General features: G+C 47.5%; 1 protein-coding gene across 1 annotated transcript in view; it reads right to left on the reverse strand.

The window, feature by feature from the left end:
* Positions 1–4,113: 4,113 nt before the first annotated feature.
* VRK1 (VRK serine/threonine kinase 1) overlaps positions 4,114–21,882 on the reverse strand; it is an 80,728-nt gene continuing 62,959 nt past the window's right edge. Inside the window, exon 11 of the mRNA XM_007944611.1 lies at positions 4,114–4,169. Coding sequence (XP_007942802.1) covers positions 4,114–4,169 — 56 coding nt within the window. The remainder of the gene's footprint in view (positions 4,170–21,882) is intronic.

A 21,882-nucleotide genomic window follows, 5' to 3' on the forward strand; every position in this document is an offset into this window, starting at 1 on the left:
GAACACACCAGGAAAACCATAGCCCACGTGCACTGCACAACTGGAGGGACTGGTAGGCTTTGAAGATCTGCGGTCAAGGACCGTGCTGGGCTCCAGAGCCAGTCACCCTACCTCCAGCGTCAACACCCTGGCAGAATGAGTCTCTACTGCTGACAACCATTACTTTATTCATGAGATCTTCACAGAAGGGACGAAAAACAGGCTGAACAGGCGACACCCCTCCACCGTGAGTGGCCGCAGGAAACCCCAGTGTCTGCCACCCTGCACATCCCTTCCCCAGAAGAGGCCATCGTGGACACGGCTGTTCACACTCGCTCTCCCTCTGTCCCTCTCTCTTCTCCACGTATCTCGGGATCTCTCTCTCTCCCTCTACCCCCACCCTTGTCCACACACACACTTAGATTCTCAGTGAGGGTGGCTTTGGAAGGATGTTCAAGGCTCCGACAGCTGTTCCCAGGAAGGAGGAAGTGGAGCTGGGGAACGGCTTGACTCTTAGATACCCCTGCTCTGGACACTTCTGGTTTTAAACGCAGGAAGAAACAGGGCACGGTTTTCTACCTGGATTTCTTGAAGGACCGTGATGCTCAGCTAAAGGCTTTCCACCTCCGACCCTTCCCTGCCTTGGTCTGTGTATCACATCTAGGAGTTATCTATTCTAAAAATGAGTATTTCCTTAAAAGTCATTGGCCACCACGCAGGCGCAGGGGCTGATACCCACTGCAGAAAGTCACGAAGCCCTCCGAGGCTGTCCACTAGCAGCACAAGGCCCTTTACAGCCAGCAGGGCCCTTCCTGTCCGCCATTTTCAGAAGGCAAAGCCATCCAGCCTGACCTCGGAGTCTCTGGCCTGATTTCCAAAGCCAGTTCTGTTTTTATCAAAGATCAGTTAGCTGCACATACATTTTTAATTGCATATTAACTAGACTGCATGTGACCTCAGTGGATAAAACGGCCTCTCTCGCCTCTCACGTGGGGTCCTGTGCACAGTAGACCACCAGGGGTTCCAGACGCCTGTGCCCAGGCCCAGACGTGTGATCACCGGCCACCAGCCACTGCACCCGTGCCCAGATGTGCAACTGGAGCCACCAACCATGTGCATCCATGCCCAAACGTGACCACAGGCCACCAGCCACCTGCGCCCATGCCGACATGACCAGAGGCCACCAGCCGCCTGCGCCCGTGCCCAGACGTGTGACCTGAGGCCATCAGTCACCTGTGCCGACACACGAAGCGCTCCATCACTTGCCCAGGCACAGGCTGAGGAGAGTACCAGAATGAAGAGTGTGTAAATGGGAACCCTCAAGAGATTCTAATAGGAATGTAACTAGGACCAAAGGTCAGTCTCAACTGGAATCCAGTCCAGTTCTTATCTCCCAGGTGGCCTTGGGTAGAAGACAGCCCCCAGACAGCGAAGCGGGCAGCAGCTCCCAGGATGCTGGGGACACTAACACTGGAATGGCCAATGGGAAGTATTCAGACCCACTTCCAGCTCAGCAAACGCAGGATCAAACTGCATGTCCCAGAGCTTCTCGGGGGGCAGCGGGGCGACGGGCTGGGGAGCAGAAAGCCATCAGCCAGAGGGCTTGGTTTCTCTAGGGGTTTTGTTACTTGGACAGGACAGGGGTGCAGAGCCGCTCCCCAGGAGCTGCCGTGGTCAAGGGGCCGTGCTTGCCGAGTGACCTCTCCACACATCTTCATTCCCTGGAGTTCTAACGAGTCCAAGACAAAATGTCACCTGAACAAGCCCCTGTACCACTCTATTGAGACAGTCTGTGTCACTAATTATAAGTTCTTTGAAAAATTTAGGTATCTTTGGAAATGGGAGCCAGACCCAATGCCCGAGTTTGAAGGGCGGGGACTTAATCCAGGACTGAAATCACAGCAACTAGTCTGCACGGGGGCAGCGGGGGGGCTCAGAAAGGTCTTCAGAAACCACGACTACCACCACTGGGACCACGACGCATGCTGACAGCCAGTGCTGGCTGGGCTGCAGTACTTTTTTTTTTTTTTTTAAGTGTCTGGCAGAATGTTCTACAAAGTAAACCCAGCAAGACTATGATTCCGCCAGAAGGCACCTCAGATGGTTTTGCTAATAACTTTGATCAACTGAAGTGGAGAAAAGTGTCATTTCCATCATTTGCTTCTCAAAAGCTGTCGATTTTAAGTTGCAATATCCCACGCCCGCTTCCACCCTTCTTCATCACCTTCGACAGATAAAGCCGAGCCCCCAGGAACCCAGCCAAGGACATGGGGGAGGCGGTGATGTCTTCTACGATGGGAGCCAAGTCTATCTTGCCAGCACGGCTGTCTTGTCATTCAGGAGCGGGGTCCAGCATGTAGGTGGCTTACTCTAGGGGCGAGTCCCCTCAGAGCTCTCAGGGAGGTGGGCAAGGCCCCTGCTGCATGCAGCCAGGCCACTGAGCAGTGCCAGAGACTGGCTTTTGTTTTAATAGCCCTTTAACCAACTTTGTTAATGGACTGAATGCAATTTAGATATGGAACTTGGCTAAAACGTTGCTTCAATTGGCTATTAAAATTTAAGAGCCAACTAAGATAGCTAATTACACGAAAGTCCCAGTGATAACGCTAAGCAGAGGCAGTAACAGCCATCGACAGTCTGTCCCGATTCCCACAGGGGAAGCTACTCCTCCCAAGAAGCCCCCCAGACACGGCAGCAGCCCGCCTGTGCGTGCGCAGGACAGCAGGACGCCACGGCCCCCTCACGGACCACAGGAACCTGACTCCCAGTTGATAGGTGGGTGGGCTTGCTGAGGGGTGCCTATGAACCAGTGGGGACTGAGGTGGGGGTGCCAGCAGCTGGAGCTCCCAGAGCCACTTCAGAGACAAACACACATCCCTGTGCGGAGCTAGGCCCTGCCTTCGGATGCTCAGCCTAAGGCCACGGGAAACGCCCCGCTGCCAAGCCAAGCTGGGCCTGGAGAGGAGGAAGCGCGCCCCTTGGCCATGTCCCAGACACCCTGGTTTCAGCGGGCGCAGTGCGCGGGCTCTCCGGGGAAGACGTCCCGGGTGTGGCGGCCACTGTGAGCGGAGGCGCGGCCGTCCGGAGCAGCCCCAGCTGAGCGTCTCCCCGCTGGGCCGTAAATGTCAGTCCAGTTTGTTCACGGCTGTGCGCACAGATTAGAAGCAGTGGGGCGCTGCTCGCGTGACTACAATGCTAGGAAGGACAGTCGTCTTGGTGGCACCATGCGGGTGGTTCTGGAATGCAGGCCCCCGCTGTTTTCTAATATTTACACACAACTGGAGCCATCGAGATGGTAAATGTTGCCTACAGGCATGCGCTTCCTTTGTCCGGGGCTTTACAGCAAGGGAGGCATCTGCCGTCATCACACACACACTCGCCCTCAACTCTCCCACCCCCTGAACTGAGCTGCTCAGACAGCCACTGGTATTATCGTGACTGCCCCCGTGGCCCACACAGTTCACGGGGGACAGCCTGGGACTCGTGACCCGGAGCTGCTTCGGGAAGCACCTGTCACACTGGTCTCCTTGCCCTGAGGGGCAGTCTGCGTGGCAGGTCGAGCTCCCGCTGGAGCCCTGACATCTGCAGTCTGAGGCTTCTTGCTCGAAAGCCCGGCCACTGAGGGACCTCAGAAACCAGAGGGAACCCCTCAGCACCGGCCGCGTGACCATGAGCGTACGCAGGAGGGGAGGGCTACATGACCCTTCTATGCAATACAAACAGCAGGGCAGACGTGGTGCAGCCAGACGCATTTAACCATCTGCCAAGAATTCTGGCCTGGAAACTTGAGGAGCACAGGGGTCACAGCGACCAGAGTGTGGGCTCCAGCATCTACAGGAAGCATATCAGAAGACACAGCCCATGGAGCTGCCCAGTGTCAGCCCCAGAATGCCTGGCAGCTGTCAAAGGACAGAGAAACAAACAAGAAGAAAGCTTTTCGGGTTTTTTGGGGGGTGGGGGGGCAGAGGCACTAAAATTCCCAACACAAAGGGTCTTCTCAGGGGTCCTGTGGGTCCACTTCTCCCTCCAGCCAAGCTCAGGTGGCCTGAGAACAGTGCAAACTTTCCAACCTCACTCTGCCTGTGCTAGCCATCCTGGACTCAGGCGACTCTGCCTGTGCTAGCCATCCTGGACTCAGGCGACCTCCAGTCGAGCAGATCCTTCAGGTTTGTGGAACACATACTGGGTCCCTGTGGGAAAGGGTCATGAGGTATATAAGGGTGTCGCCTACATCTGAGAAGGGTGCCAACAAGGATGACCCCCAGCTTCTGCACCAGGGTTTGTCAAGGTCAGAGAAGACTGGATGGTGCAGTCTTCACGCTTTTCAAGCAGCTGGCTGCCCAGGCACTGAAAGGTCTCCCATGCTTATGATCACCTCACCACTCCAAAAAGGTATCCATCCCAAGGGGAGACGAGCCATGGAAAAGTGCAGACTACACACGGCTGTGCCCCTACTCCACCCTCCAACCGCTGGATGGCCTCTCCTCCAACTGCCTATTCTGCAGCCCTGACATGACACAGCTATCTCACACGTGGCCTCCCACGACACGGCTCTCACATGCAGCCCACCATTACATGGCTCTCACATGCAGCCCACCATGACACGGCTATCTCACACATGGCCTCCCACAACACGGCTCTCACATGCAGCCCACCATGACACAGCTCTCACATGCAGCCCACCACGACATGGTTATCTCACATGTGACCAGCCACAACCCGACTCACACACGCAGCCTCCCATGACACGGCTCTCACACAGGTCATCTCCACTCAGAACTCCCGCACTCAGATTCCTGACAAATACTGGACTTAACTAGATTAAAAAGCAGCTTTTTGAAAGACCCTATTTCTCTCCCTAATCCACCAGCCACTCCTTGGAAGGAAGATGGGGCAATCTACTTCCGTAGTGATACCACCTCGGAAATCCAAGGAGGGGTCGCTATGAGTCAGGTCTGACTCGATGGCACATAACAACAACAACAATTTCTCTCACTCTGATTTGTTAACGTGGGCTGGGTGATGAACAGTATGTAAAAGAGCAGGAATGAAATCATGGTGCTGGTGTGAGAAGGGACAGATGGATGGAACCAGCATCTGGACCAGATACCAGGCTGGGGCCTTAATACGTACTAAGGCTGCACAAAGCGGGGTTGGGCAATAATGGACTTCACACACAGCACTGGGGCTACTGGTTAGCTCTGTAGAAAAAAGCCCTCCTGCCCCCACGTACACCAAAATAAACTCCACGTGGACTCAAAGGGTGATTCCCTGGAGCCCAGTAGGGTGGCTGAAGCCCTGAACCTACTACCCTAAGATCATCCTTAAACCTTAAACCAGAAACACCCTCTGAAGCCTTCTTAAGACAAATGATCATGTGGCTGAATTAGTATGGAATGTCACCTTGAGCGCCGTGCTCCAAGGCCCACGTCCATGGGACTGAAGTGCCAGTAGCAGCCCAGAGGATGTGACAGGAACCTGAGGAGCAGTGAGTGCATGGTAACAGGAGAAGAACACTCAAAAGGAGAGCGAGGCCGGCTGCACGACTCGAAGGATGTCATCAAGGTCACAGAATGGTCCATGTAGAATCTGGTGAACTGGCTGTTTCACTGTATCTATTCTCAACGAGAGTAAGCCACGCCCACAGAATCTCAGAACAGGGAAGGGCACAGAGGTCCAAAGGGAGGGCAGGAGGGAGAGTGAGCTGGAGGAAGAGCAATGGGAACACTCGGGAACAGTCAACACTGATGGTCGATGAGCAATGGACGTATCTGATGTCAGCAACTGCACATGGAAGCCTCGGTGGTCAGCGTGTGGGTTAATGATTGTCATCCTCCATTACCTTCTACTCAAAGTCTCTCGTCCTTTACAAAGACAGAGTTTAGCTAACTAAGTAGACTGTCTGCCTTGGGCATTATACTCTGAAGAGCCATCTCTGTGGGATCAGACTGACGACAGCAGCTCGAAAGGTCGACCAGGAAGCTCAGTGGGCAGTGAGTGCCTGTCACTGGAGGAAGGGTTTAGAAAACGGCTGGGAGAACAGGGTACAACCCAAAGAGTGTCACCAGTGTCCTTGAACTACAAAGGCAAGAACTGTTCAACTGTGTGTTACTGTACATATTTTCAATAAAAATATAAATTATTAGCGCACACACAAAAACTTAGAAGAGTATTTTTGAAGCCCACAAAAGGCCTTGGTAAATATTTCTGATTTCTGCAGTAACAAAAATGACAATGGAAAAAATCAACAGACTGATGTTGCTGCGCCAACTTGGTTCCAACTCACAGCAAGCTCATCTGTAACCAAAGAAAACAGTGCTCCGTCCGTCAGGCATCATCCTCACAGCGGAATGCCAGCAATAGCATCAACAAGCAGCAGACTAAATACCACCGTAACAGTAAGTTAAAGCCATACAGCTTAAACTTCACAAAAAAGACACCAACAAAGTCAGCAACAAGCATGACCAACGCTATATCCATACCTTCGTAAGCAGTACACACAAATGCACCAAAGGGGAAACAGGACAACTAACCTACCATGAAAAACACTTCAGCTTCACTCCTAACTAAAAAATCTACCTTGTCAAAGATTTTCTAAAATGTGAAATACTCAAGGATGACAGAAACGACTGCATTGTCAGTGAAGGCAAGCATGGGTATATGGGTGGATAGATGGGTGGACAGGCTGAAGTGGTGAGTGTATCCAAGAACATATATAAGGTTGGCAGACAGCGGTTCCGTAAGTTTATGTGAATGATCAGAATTCCCAGATATATACTAGAGCTGACGAGGGGCAAGGTTGTGGTCACTGCTTGGTCACAGCCAGCTACCCAGAGGGACCAAGTAGTTGAACCTGCGGGCTTGGGACCATAGTAGCAGGGGATATCAAGCTCAATTGGCATAACATACTATACAAAACATCGTTCCACCTCCTACTTTGGTGAGTAGCAACTGAGATCTTAAAAGCAAGCAAGCTGCCATCTAGATGCAACGATGAGTCTCTCCTTGTCCAGAACAAAGAAGAATGAAGAAAACCAAAATTCATGGGAACAATTAGTCCTAGCGACTGGTACACCATCCGATCTGCAGCCTATACGACTATGAGACCAAAAGAACTAGATGGTGCCCAGCTACCACTGTCATCACTTGGAAGGGGATCTATGTAGGAAATCCTTGATAGAGAGGGAGAACACTGTGGAACAAAACTCAAAAGCATTTGGAGGAAAAAAAAAAAGGGGTGGGGGTGTTTGCTGGTCCGATAGAGCCTGGTGGAACCACTGAGACTATGGACCCTAACTGCCCTTCAGGTCTGGAATTGAACCCACACCTGTGGTTTCTAGCCAAACAAAAGACAGGCATATGAGTTGAACATTTACCTCAAGCAGATACTCTCCTTGGAGAGAACAATCAGGGGAGAAAGAAGGGCTGCATGTGCATAGGGAGACAGCTCAGGGGGCAGGAGTCCTGGAGGGATGGACACAGCGAAGAGGTCACTATGGGGAGAAGTGGGAGGGGAGCTGCTGCATTGTGGTAAACTGTGGTCAATGACATGAGACAAAGTATATGTGAACTGCTGTATGGAAAGTGAATTTGCTCTGTAAATCTTCACCCCAATCACAATTTAAAAAAAAAAAAAAAAAAAGGATGACAGAATTGGAAGGCCGTTCTCATGTTTGCAAAGTGATCTGACATATGCAGCAAGAATGCCTACTTGAGAGTCTGGGCAAGTGGTGCTCTTTAAAAATCCAAGGAAACATATATACCTACGGACAATTCCACTCAAGACTATTATGTGGAATATCGCGATACTGGAAACAAGCTGACTCTCCAACAGTGGAAATGGTTCTTAGAGTCACATACATCCAGAAGAAAGGCAGCACGGACACATAAAACCACACCCCTGAAGAGCCTGTACGAACACAGGGAAGCAGGACATACCAACATACCACCTGGTACTTTTTTCGAATCAATTCACTTTTTAAACACTGAAATTCCTACTACTAGAACAACTGCTTTAAGCTTAATGGTAGCCTAAAAAAGCAGCAGAATATCAAATTTAAAGACGATAACACTTCAAGATCCAACACACAGACCAGACCGCAGAGCGTGTCAGGAGACTCTGACAGCGATTGCCCATGAGTAGTATCATTGTGGCTGCTTTTTGACACTTTTCTGTATGTTCTAAATTTCCTACAACTACCATATGTTATTCATACACCTTGACAGCCAGAACACTGAAACATTAAAAACAAGATGCTGAAGAATAAGCAAGCTCTTAAGCTCAACTATACACAGATAAACCCAATACCAGTGACTACTGATCTGATGTGGACTCAGTGGCCCTACGTGGCGCAGAGCGGAACTGAACTCCAGGGTTTTCAATGGCTGGTTTCTTCAAAGGAGACCAGGCTTTTCTTGTCTGGGGTCTCTGGGTGGGCTTGAACCTCCAACCTTTCACTGAACAACCAGCATGTTAATCACTGCACCACCCAGGGACCCCATACACACAGACACAGATAACTCAAAATAATCATTTAAAAACCGGGCCCAGCTACAGTTCAGCTGACTTTGACACAACTGTCCTGCAAAGGGTTTTCCATGGCTGACCTTTCGGAAGGAGACCTTCTCAGGTACCTCTGGTTGGGTTTGAACAGCCCACCTTTCAGTTAACAGCCGAGCACTTAACCCCCGTGTTACCCAGGGACTCCATTACACACACTGAAACACATACACTCCCACCACTGATTTATAGCTGTGTAGTTTGGGTCTTTATACTGTTGTTGCTACAAGCTGTCACGTCGATTCTGACTCAGCAGCCCTACATACAACTGAATCAAAGTCTGCCATGTCCTGCACCATCCTCATAATCGTTGCTATGTTGGAGCCCATTGGTGTGTCAGTCCATCACATTGGGGGTCTTTCCCTTTGTCACTGACCCCCCACTTTACTAAGCATGCCCTTCTCCAGAGACTGCTCCCTCCTGATAACATGTCCAGCATACGTGAGACAAAGTCTCGCCATTCTCACTTCTAAGGAGCATTTCAGTTGTACTTCTTTCAAAAGCAATTTGTTCCTTCTTCCGGCCAGAAAAAAAAAAAAACTCACTGCCGTGGAGTCAGACCCAACTCATAGCGACCCTTCAAGTTTCTGAGCCAGTATCACTATGGAAATAGATTGCCCAACGTTCCCCATGGTATAGTCAACATGCTTTGCCATCAACATAATTCCAAGGCATCAATTCTTCTTCAGTCTCCCTTATTAACTGTCCAGCTTTTGTATGCATAGATGCAAACAAAAATACCATAGCTTGGGTCAGGCACACTTTAGTCCTCAAAGTAACATCTTTGCTTTCTAATACTATATAGAGGTCTCTTGCAGCAAATCTGTTCAATGCAATAAGACATCTGATTTCTTGACTGTTGCTTCCATGGGCTTTGACTGTGGATCCAAGTAAACCGAAATCCTTGACAACTTCAATCTTTACTCCATTTATCGTGTTCCTTACTGGTCCAGTTATAAGGGTTTTATTTTCTTCACGTTGTGGTTAAATCGATACCGAAGGCTGCAGTCTCAGATCATCAGCAAGTGCGTCAAGTCTTCTTCACTGTCAGCAAGCAAGATTATGTCATCAGTGTATCGCAGATTGTTAGTAAGTCTTCCTCCAATCCTGATGCGGCATTCTTCTTCCTAAAGTCCAGCTTCTCAGATTATGTGCTCAAGATACAGAGTGAGTAAGTATGGTGAAAGGATACAACCCCGATGCATACCTTTCCTGACTTTAAACCAGGTAGCTTGCTCCGTTGAATGATGGTCTCTTGGTCTATGTACAGATTCCACAAGAGGAGAAGGAAGTGTCCTGGAATTCCCATTCTTTGCAGTGTTACTCATTATCTGTCAAGATCCACACAGTCATATGCCTTTACAAAGTCAATCAAACACAAGTAAACATCCTTCTTGCTTCCAGCAAGATTCATGTGGCATCAGCAATGATATCCCTCATTCCACATCCCCTTCTGAATCCAGCTTGAATTTCTGGCATTCCCTGTCGATGTTCTGCTGTGGCTATTTTTAAATTCACTTCAACAAAACTTTACTTACATGTGATATTTATGATACTGTTTGATAATCTCCACATTACATTTGGTCACCTTTCTTTCCAATGGGCACAGATACGGATCTCTTCCAACCAGCTGTCCAGGTAGCTGTCTTCCCAATCTCAATCTCTTGGGACAGAACTGGCATTTTATCAATCTGGCCTATTAGTGTTTTATGTGTCATAGAGATCTCCGTTGAAGAACAGCCAGAAGCAGTCTCACCTAAGGGCTTTGTTGGTTTCCAAACATCCATCTGTGCTTTCTAGAATATTCAGAGGACACAGCTCCTGCTGCATGAATGGACAAGAGGTGGGCCAGGCTCTGGTCCTTGACAGACTAGAAAATGCCAGATCACTAAAGACCACGGAAAACAGTGGAGAAGGCAGGACAAATGGTGTAAGCCATTAGAACAGGGAAGCTAATTATGAAGGAAAAACAAAGAATGGCAAAGCCACCTAATACAGGGATCGGAGAGAAAATAAAAACATAAGATAAAAATAACCAATACAACACCCATGTTCATCGCAGCACTATTTACAATAGGCAAAACATGGAAACAACCTAGGTGTCCATCAACCGAGGAATGGATAACCAAACTATGGTACATACACACAATACTATGCAATGCTAAAGAATAATGCAGAATCTGCAAAACACTGCATAATGTGGATGAACTTGGAGGACATTATGCTGAGTGAAATAAGTCAATCAAAAAAGGACAAATATCGTATTAGTCCATTATGGTAAAAGTCAAGGAAAGGTTTATCTGTAGAAGGAAATTTTCTTTGTTGGTTACCAGGGGTGGGAGGGGAGGGAAGGGAACACTGTTAGACAGATAGTAGTAAGTATTGATTTGGGTGAAGAGAAGGGCAGTGTACCAAATGTGAGTGATCAACATGCTGGCACTGAGGAAGAGAAAGACATAGAGAGGTACATGGAAGGTACAGACAACAAAGATGAACCCTTTTACACATAAAGTACTGTGTTGTCAGTGAAGGCAAACATGGGTATACAGGTGGACAGACGGGTGGACAGGCTGAACTAGTAGGTATATCTATGAAACAGGGAGTGTACCCATGTATAGGATTGGCAGACAATGGTCCTGTAAGTTTATGTGTATGATCTGAATTCCAAGGTGTATATTAGAGCTGACAAGGGGCAAGGTGGTAGGTAGTGCTTGGTCACAGCCAGCTACCCAGAGGCACCAAGCAGTTGAACCTGTGGGCTCAGGACCATAGTCACAGGGACATCAAGCTCAATTGGCATAACATACTACACAAAACATTGTTCCACCTCCTACTTTGGCGAGTAGCAACTGGGATCTTTAAAACTTACAAGCTGCCATCTAGATGCAACGATAGGTCTCTCCTCATCCAGAGCAAAGAAGAATGAAGAAAACCAAAAATTCATGTAAACAATTAGTCCTAGCGACTGGTACACCATCCGATCTACAGCCTATATGACTATGACACCAGAAGAATTACATGGTGCCCGGCTACCACTGTCATCCACTTGGAAGGGGATCTATGTAGGAGATCCTTGATAGAGAGGGAGAACAATGTGGAACAAAACTCAAAGTCATTTGGAGAAAAAAAAAAAAGTGGGGGGGACCAGGTTTGCTCATCCGATAGAGCCTGGTGGAACCATGGAGACTATTGCCCCTAACTGCCTTTCAGGTCTGGAATTGAACCCACACCTATAGCTTCCAGCCAAACAAAAGGCATATGAGTTGAACATTTACCTGAGGTAGATACATTCCCTGGAGAGAACAATCATGGGAGAAAGAAGGGCTGCTTATACACAGGGAGACAGCTCACAGGGCAGGAGTGCATGGAGGGATGGACACAGCAAAGAGGTAACTACCAGGAAGAAGTGGGAGGGGAGCTGTTGCATTGTGGTAAATTTTGGTCAGTGTCATGAGACAAAGTATGTGTGAACTGCTGTATGGAAAGTGAAATTTGCTCTGTAAATTTTCACCCGAAATCACAATTAAAAAATAAAAAAGATACATAAAAAAATAAAATAACAAATACAGAGCGAGAAAAGGCAAAGAAAAACCTGTGATTTAGAATGGCAAGGGGGATATTTGGCCATTCAGAAAAAGTAAAGCAGGAGGGAACACAACGTATCAGGTAGGAGGTAAAACCTTAGCAGGGCACGGGGCATAGGTGACGCTCCAGCAGGCTGCCATGGCTGGTGGTCTACAGGAATTCCTGCAACCCTGCCAAGGCAGCAATGCTCAAGACAAAGCCAGCACCTGTAGGAACAAAATGTGAGATGTTGTTTGCTTAGTATTGAACCACCAGGTTTTGCTGTGTTTTTGTTCTGAGAGACAGAACAGGCTAAGGCATGTATACATGCCACACATACTTGACCATATTTTAAGCATCCATGTGTTTGAAGGAGAACCTGACTTAGGTGCTATGAACCAACTTGGGATCAAGTGCTGGTCATTCCACAGGAAGCAGGGGGAGCCTTGAGCAAATGCGACCCCCCAGTGTATGAAGACACAGGGCTGAAGAGCATCAGGGCTTCTAAGCGATGAACTGCCAGCAACAGCCTCAGCCTTGTGCCCCATTTTCACACACACACACACACACACACACACACACCCCCAGTGCTAACCGCCTCACTCGCAATCCAATACTCGCATCAGAGAGCCACAAGTTAGTCTTTGTGGTGACAGTTCAGCGTCCATCAAGCTTGGTCCAACCTTAAAGAATTCTGGTATGTCCACGTACCACCTGTATTATTATTATTATTTGTTTCCAAATCTACTCACTCCTTAAAACTGAAACACCTACTCCAGGCTCTTCCATCACTAGCTCATGTGCTCGGTAGATTTCTGACCACACATTAAAGGACGTATTTAAGGATTAAAATAAAAGGGTGACTGTACACCACCTAACGGCACTGTACATGCTGTAAGTGCTGAGGTGTGCCACCCTTTAGCCAACGCGGTCCAATCCCAAATTCTCTAACAAGGTACAATCTGAGGAATATATGCTGAAATTGTACATAAATATACTAAAATTCCAAGCTTATATTCTCAAAGCAACTATAAACATTTCACATCTTAAAATTTCAATCACTAAAGCTCTAAAGTGCTTCGTTTACCTTGCAAATTTCATGCTATAAAAAAGCAAAACTCCCAAGAACCACCATCTTTTGTGAGTGGACGACAAGCTGTGCATCTCCAGATCACTGCCTTCCCTCAGAGGGAGTCCAAAACCAAGCCTGGGGCCATCACGGTGATCCCGACTCACCGTGACCTTACAGGACACAGGACTGGCCCACAGGGCCCAAGGCTGTCGTCTTTAGGGAAGCGGACTGCCTCACCTTTCCCTGGGAGAGTGGCTGGTGGGTTGGAGCCTCTGACCTTTCCGTTAGCAGGCTCCTCAAAGTCAGCTGGTCTTGCAGCAGCTTTGATCGCGCCAGCGCTGGGTAAGTCATCCCCCATCTTCCTGCTCTACTCTCTGTATACATAGCCCTAGGGTTACTCAACCTTCCAAAGGCAGGGTGTCCCTCACAGACACACTTTTGCCATGTCTTCCTTCATGTTACTGTCCCTTCTGGGTAACTTCCCTGGCACAGAGCAGGTGCCTAACAGATGCTTGTGGCGCTGAAGAAAACCAACGCATTCCAAACCTTACTCCCAACAGATCGTGCATTTCTATCACATGCAGGAGACTTTTAAGTGAGGCGTTCTCCCCTCGGTGAGGCCTGGTCACTCTGTCCAGCTGCGAAACGCACAGCGACTGGAAGCATGTCCGTCAGTGGCTGTGCTTGCATGTGCTCTGCGTGCCTGACCCCTCCCAGCATGGGACAGCTGCAGGAACCCAGCCTCAAGATGTCACCATTTTACACACCAGCCTTAATACATTGACAAAGTATTTATTTCAATAAAAAAGTTTACAAACAGCTTCCAGAGACAAATACTTCACTGTCACCACCCCCCACCCCACCCCCAGAAGATTCCCAGGGAAATCAAACACTGAAAACAGAAAAGAAGGAAAAAGCCAAAGGAAAGAGACATCAGGCAGCCGAGTTACTTCTGGACTCTCCTCCTGGTTCTTAAACCTTCAGGGGAAAAAGAAAGATTTGAGTCATTATTTTATAAAACCTAAGAAGAACAGAAATGTATTGCTCTACAGAGTCATTCATATTTAAAAGTCTACGTGAAGATGATGTTCACCGGGATGAAGTATGTTCGCAGAGGTGTTAAGTGCTAACACCCAGGACACCCGGAACCCTGCAGACCCATCTGCCTCCAGCCCGGAGTGGCCTCCGAGCTCTCCCGCCACACGTGCACACGCACTCCACACCAGCACTGCCACGTTTCTCCCAATGTCAACGACAGCCCTGAGATAAGCACTCGTTCTTTCGGGAGCAAAGACGGGCAACACACATGATGAGAAGTGAGACATTTCATTGTAAACAATGACCTTTAAAATCCTGTTAGCCACATCCTCCTGTGGTAAGAGAGTGCTGAGGTGTCCCCAAATGGAAAGCCTTTTCCACTAGGGATTAAGGACACCCCAGCTGCACAGCCTGCTAGAAGGGCACAATGCTGGGTTCAGGGAGACGTGACATGACTATGCCAACTCCTCCTCTAAGGCTGCTGGTCAGACTAGCCCAGGGATGCGCTACCTGGGAGCATGGTGATTCTGCACTGCAAGGGGGCTTTTCCCCAACACCCCCTTCACCAGCCAGCACACGGCCTTGTAGAAGGCAAGCCTGCGCCCAGGGTGACTGCCTGCTGCTGGCAGCTGAGGTGTGGCCCACGTCCAGCCCAGAGCAGGGGACCGAACGCAGGCCGTGTCATACCACGAGAGCTCCAAACAGCAGAGGAGTCAACGCTGCTTCTCCACCAGGACAAAAGAACTAGGCTGCAGCCAAGAAGCCACTTGTGAAGGTTAAAGACCACAGGCTGGTTATTCAACCACTTCAACTGGAAGGTCAGTTTAAAGATCAGCATATTTGACTTTTCCAAATTCTAGTTTCTATTCAGTTGGCACACAGTTTAATTGAAGCAAATTTCAAACCTATGTGACTCTTCTTTTTTTGCTTGTTTGCTGCTTGTAATACATACTGTGGTTGTTGTGGTTAAGTGCCATTGAGTCGGCTCCCACTCATAGCGACCCCGTGGACAACAGAACAAAACCCTGCCCGGTCTTGTGCCAGCCTCACAATCCTTGCTGTACCTGAGCCCATCGCTGCAACCACTGTGTCAGTCCATCTCATTGAGGCCTTCCCCTCCTGCGTTGACCCTCCACCTTACCAAGCATGACATCCTTCTCCAGGGAATGGTCCCTTCTGACAACATGACCAAAGTAGGTAAGACCAAGTCTGCCCATTCTCACTTCCAAGGAGCATTGTGGCTGCACTTCTTCCAGAACAAAGCTACTCTAAACAGCCAAGGTTTCTCTTCAGTTTTGTGGCATAGATTTCTATTAAAAATATCCCATGGTAGAATTTTACTTGTTTTCCTTTCAAGAGTGTTGAATTCATTTTGCACAGAGAAGAGAACATGGTCACTGAGCTCGGTGGGATGCTGCACACCAAGGTCAGTGAGCACCCCACCCCCTTCTCCCTCCGTGGGTCAGGGATCTCCAGCTGAGCCACAAGGAAGCTAAGGGAGCCGTGACGACAGCTCCACTCTCAGCCACAGGCAGTGGGGCCTGCGCTCCTCCCTCCCACGGTGACCGGGCTGCCTCCAGTCTGTGTGGGAACCTCTCGCAGCCACGGCTCACACCATCCTGCCTGGGATCAGAGCTGCACCACTGACCACCTGGTTCAGACCTGCACAGTATTTCCCCTCCAGTGCCACTCTGATGGCTGCAGAGAAATACCCATTTCTCGTCTAATTGCTTCAAAATACAGCCATTTTTATTGTACACTAAATCCCTGCCCAAACGAAACCAAACCCACTGCTGTCACGGTGCTGCCGACTCAGGAAAGGCCAATCCTCAGACGAGTTCAGAAGCACAGCACGAAAACCCCGGACGCTCTTCCATGATTTTACAACACAAAAGGAAGAAACAAGGGCCACTTTCTTTGTGGGGTGCCTTAAAAACATCTATGTCTTGATCAGCTCATAAATATGCAAAAAAGGCAAAAACATAAGCCATGCCTTCCTCCAAGGAGCCTCCACAAAGGTCCAAGTCAGAGCATGAAATGAAACCCACAAGAAATAGGCTCTGTGTTAAGAACAGCAGGGCCAAGGCATACTGGCCATAAATGTCATGGCTACATTCACTAATTTTTAGCACAACTCTGAAATACTGGCACAATTTTGAAATGCCGGAATACGCAAGTTTTTTTTAAGGCTTATCGTTTTTTGGAGAGAAAAATTATTTGCAGCAAATAACCAAATTTTCTCAATTGGTAAAAATTATGCCTTGCATAAGAATAAAAGGATTAGAGGCCTCTGTTCTTGCTAACAACCACCCTGTCAGGCTCTCTTTCCCAGAGAAAACCTATACGTGTGCTGAACACTCTCAGAATGCGTTCCTACACAATGGACCCCCGACTACTCAAAACGAGTCTCGGTGTGTCAAGAAAATTACACACGGTTCTCAAATGGTCCAAACAGACATCAACGGAAAGCGGTCCCCATTCTCCCAGGCACAGCACTCTGAACGATCGCACAGTAAGAAAACCTCTTCCCGTATTGTAAACCAGAAACTGTGTTTGAAAATAAAATTGTTAATGAAGAAACCGACATTTCTAACGCTGCTGCTGGAGGTAACTGTTCTTGAACCACATTTATGGCACAAACCGTAAAGCCTGGAAACGGGATTCACTGAATTGTGAACTCCTTTAAAAACAAAACAAAAGCCATAAAATCGGTCAGTCTTCCCCTTCAAATTACCTTAAACTAACTAATATCAATCCACACATCTTCCCAAACTCTGAGCTTCTTTTCTATGATGCGCGATAACATTTTATCCTCTTAGGTAACAGTTCCCTCATTCATGAGTATTTAGGTAGCAAAATACCTTAATTAACCTAATACTTTAGGGGAAACAATGAATTACAATAGGAAAATGAACAGCATTTAAGCCAAGCAATTCAGAGTTAGTAATGATTAAGGGAGAATTTGATTAATCTTTTTCTTCTTAAAAAGTTGTTTCAATGGGAGGAAGTGGGAAGAGAGCTGTTACATTTGGGGATCACAATCAATGTCATGAAACCAAATGTGCATGAACTGTTGTATGGAAAATGAATTTGCTCTGTAAACTTTCAGCCAAATCATAATTTAAAAAAAAAAACACCTTTGGCCTTTAAAAAATGAGGAGCTAACAGTCAGCCAGTAAGAGAAAAGAAGTCTTGATACATGCTACAGTGTGGATGGCACTGGAAGACATTATGCTGAGCAAAAGAAGCCAATCACAAGAGGACACACACTGTATGGTATCTTCCTTATACGCCAAGCAGACAGAGAACAAATATACTGGTGGTTACCAGGAGTGGCAGAGAGAGGCAAAGGGGGCTAACAGTGTGGGAAAATTATATTGACTAAGGGTAGTGTGGTGTTACTGTAATTACTGTCAGTAAATTGTACGTCTAGAAAAAGGTGAATCTGCACAAACTGTGTGATAGATATATTTACTACGACAAGAACAAAAGAAAAGAGTACCTACTGAGGCTGCTTATGTACAACCAGACACCTCATGGGATTTAGTTCCTTGGCTTTAGGGTCGTGGTGTCACGGGACACCCAGCTAACTGGCTGATACTGTGGGCGTGTGTAATGCTTCCATTCTACCTCCTCATTTGTTACACAGTGCCTGAGCTCTTAAAGGCTTGCAGGTGGCCATCCAGTCGGTCTCTACTTACCTGGAGCTACACAGGAAGAAGGAGAGTCAGGAGCAAGAGGGAAATATGAATTATGTGGCTAACTGCCTCCATGAGACCAGAAGAACTGGATGGTGCCCAGCTACCATTACTAAATATTTTGATCAAAGATTCTATAGAAGAATCCTGATCAAAAGGGGGGAAATGCAGAATGGAATTTCAAATTCTCAGATTAGACATTCTGGAGCCATGGAGAGTGGAACACCCTGACTACTGCACTGCAATAATTTTTAAAGCTTAAGCCAAAAACATTCCCTGAAGTCGTCTTAAAACCAAACATCTTAGCTTAACAAGAAAAAATGTCTGCCTTGAGCACTGTGCCCTTCTAAGAACTGTCTCTGTGGGATCAAACTGACAACAGCAATTTGAAAGGTTAGATGGGAACCTTAGTGGGCAGTGGGTTTATGTTAACAGGAGAGAAAGAAGTCAGGAAAGGAAGGTGAAGGCGGCCATACACCTCCAAGAGTGTCATCTGTGCCATGGGATGGTGCGTGTAGAAACTGTTCAACTGGAGTGTGCTTTGAAGTGTATATTCTCAACCACAAAATACTAAATGTTAAAAAAATGAACAGTGAAAAAATCAGGAGGAGCTAATAAACTCACAAAAAACAAAAAAAAGTTACTGCCAAAAGATCAGACGTGTTTTCCTCGTATCACATATGGGATTTTTGTCATTAATAAAATAAAATAAAAACCTATGACATTCTCAAAGGAAGAACTAGTAACAGGAGAGTCTTCTTTAAAATTTTAGGTATAAAAATAATTTTTAGCATGATTTTAAATCATTTCAATATCAAAAGGAATGCCCTTGATGCTCATGAAGCAACGTTCAGGCAGTAAACACCCTCCAGGAGTCGGCAGAGGGACGCCTGTCCGTCCCACGCCCAGACCCGTCAGTCCCCACACCTGGCTGCGTGTGCATCAGGCCTGAGAGGCACCAGCCTCTCCTAACAGGAAAGGACCAGTTCTAAACCTAAGGGATTTGTCTTTTAGTAAGACTCTGATGGTCCTCTCATCAAGGGACTCAAACTCTGCTCCCACTCACTGTCACTGCTGCTGCTGCTGCTGCTGCCTCTGGCTGAGACACGATTCACTGCGGGGCTCCTCAGGACGCCTCACTTCCTGATAACAAAGCAAAGACGATGGTAGAAGGGAGCGGGCGAGGTGACTCCAAAACCGCTCGCCACGAGGACACTACAGCTTCCTTCTGCAGAGACTCAAATGTTCTCTTGGGTAAATTCAGAGAAACCTATAGATGTTCCACCCATACATATAAAATGAAGAAAACGTTAATAAAGTCAGGGTGACAACAATTTTCTTTCAAAGTTGAATACTTTGCTTTCCAAAGGCACAAACCTACACATGTATTTGTATTTACTATAAAAATGTCTACATGCGCTTCAATGTAACAGGAGGCAAAGCTAAGATAACTTCTTAGCCACAAATAAGCAATTTGAGGGAGTAGGTTGCTGACCTTTGGGCCAAGAGCCATGGTCACATGGGACATTGGGCTCTTAAAAGCTTGCAACCAGTCATTTAAGTGGCAACTATTGGTCTCTTCTCATCTGGAGCAAAGAGGAGTGAAGAAAATCAAAGACACAAGGAAACAGTCCAAAGGACAAATGGACCAGCCTGTATGTATATGACCCAGAGACCAGAACTAGATGATGCCCAGCTATCAATGTCAACCATTCAGAAAGGAACCAGAATTGGAGATCCTGGATAGACGGGGATAAAAATGTGGAATAAAATTCAAAATCATAAAAACGTCCAGGCTTACTGGTCTGATAAAGACTGGTAAAAACACAAGACTATGGCTCTGAGTCACCCTTGAGGCCTGGAAATGAACTTCACTCCCATGGCTTAACTCTCAGCCAAAGAAGCTAATAAACACCTACACCAGGGAGAGGCACTCCTTGGAAAAATTAACCACGGGAGATCAGAGGACAGCATCTGCACAGGGAGAAAGACAGGGAGACAGGCATGCCAAGCCATGAAAGACACAGGGTAAGAGTGACCCTGGGAAGAGAATGTAACCAGTGTCACAGAACAAAACGTGTATGAACTGTTGAGTGTAAAATGAGTCCACTTTGTGATATTTCACCCAAATCACAATGAAAAGTTCAAGGGGGAAAAAAAAGGCAGGAACCAGTGGCAGTGCCTAGGGGAGGAGACATGACTGGCTGGACTCAAGAGGGCATTATACTTAATCACAGTTTTCCCAAAAGGAAACCTTCTCTGTTAGAAATCAAGGCACATTTCAGGACCAAGAGAATAACGGAGAGAAGGGTGACAGGGAAGAGGGGCCTGGGAAGAAGAAAGCACTGCTCTTTGGGGGACATGGCGCATCCGCCTCTCCTGAGCCCCTGTGGTGTGTGCTGCGGCCACTAGTCATGGCAGGCCACCTGCAAGTCTGCCCACGTCCAGTCCACAGTGCCCACGAAAGACGCTGCTCCCGTCACTAATGTCATTTCCCAAACGAGTCCACTCTGACGAGCCTTCAAGCCAGTTCCCAGCCTACCTGGCTTCTTGCTTCAAGGGCTCTGAAAAGTGATGACGTGAGGTTTTACCTCCTTACCTCCCAGTTCGTTGAGAGAAAGGAATGGGCAGCCCTTAGAACTGCCATGAGCCCCTGACATAATTACCCTCCCGGTCAAGGGCAGCATGAGGAATGGAAAGACATGGCCTGAGCGTTCACAATTTGGTCTCCAGCCGCCTCACAGGGGCTCTGTCATGTCTCAGGCTACCCTGCCCCAAGGTCACGATTCCCCTGAAGAGTCAGTCAGAGCATGTATGTATAAAAGGCACCATGGCACATACCTTCCAGACACGCGATCTCCTCGTAAGTCACTTTATTAGGAGAGCAAGCATATGACTGAAATGGCCAGGCCCTTCTCTGGAGCGAGGAAAGGAAGCTTGTGTTCAGAGATGGAGAAAGCTGAGAAAGACCCTCAACTTACGGGCTTGTGGAGTCTCCTTTGCCTTCACGCTCGAGCACGCTGTACCTTCAACGTCAGACTCTGGGCTTTCTTCAACTGCTTTTTTTCGCTTCTTACACATTAAAAAAAAAAAAAAAAGGAAAGAAGTGAGATGTGGTCTGATAGCCAACTAAGTAAATTTACAAGTTCATTATACATTAGTGTGTGTGTGTTGTGTGTATAAATAAATGTGTGTGTGCGGGGATGTGGACGTGTCACAACATACAGGGAGAATGCAATGATGTCAGGAGAGGCTAGCCAAGGGAAGGGTAGGGGTAACATGAAACAGAAGTGAGAGGAGCTTCTTCTCTACAGTCAGGATGGTAGGTAAGAACCGTCTTCTCTACAGTCTGGATGGTGGGATTATGGATTCGTTTCATTATACTCCAGCTTTTATGCCTTTAACAGTTCATCACTGGAAGCCATGTTTTAACCAACAAGACTATCACACAGCCACCCTCATAAAGTAAAGTCCACTACAAATTTAACATCATGACATACGCTCAGGCCAATGACAGACACTTACTGCTCATTTTATGTTGGGGAAGGGGCAGAGGGAGGGCTGATGTACTTGATAAATGGAAAAATACATGCCCTTCCTCATACATCGTATCAATGACCATCCCACCTATCACTGATGGTAATTTCTATTCATGAATCAGTAAGCAGCAAACTCGTGGGCAATGCATCTCATTGGGTGTACTCATTATGAAAAGTTTAGGGAAGAGGACCTTACATCATACTGTAAAGGAGTAATCTGAGGTGTCAGCACTGACCCCCCGACTGTCAAAGTACAATCTCAAACTAGGTTGGATTTCCCACCACTTTATCCCACTCTTGAGATTTCTAGTTGCGTTATTCAGGCACTCATGCTTATACTCAGACCCTACTCATTCTTCCCAAGCGTCCATTCAGTTTCTGTTTATTACTTTCTATCACTACAACGTATTACAAAAAGTGCTATACGTCAGA

Source organism: Orycteropus afer, unplaced genomic scaffold (assembly GCF_000298275.1).
Source record: "Orycteropus afer afer isolate SDZICR_OR568_19922 unplaced genomic scaffold, OryAfe1.0 scaffold00128, whole genome shotgun sequence".
Classification (NCBI taxonomy): domain Eukaryota; kingdom Metazoa; phylum Chordata; class Mammalia; order Tubulidentata; family Orycteropodidae; genus Orycteropus; species Orycteropus afer.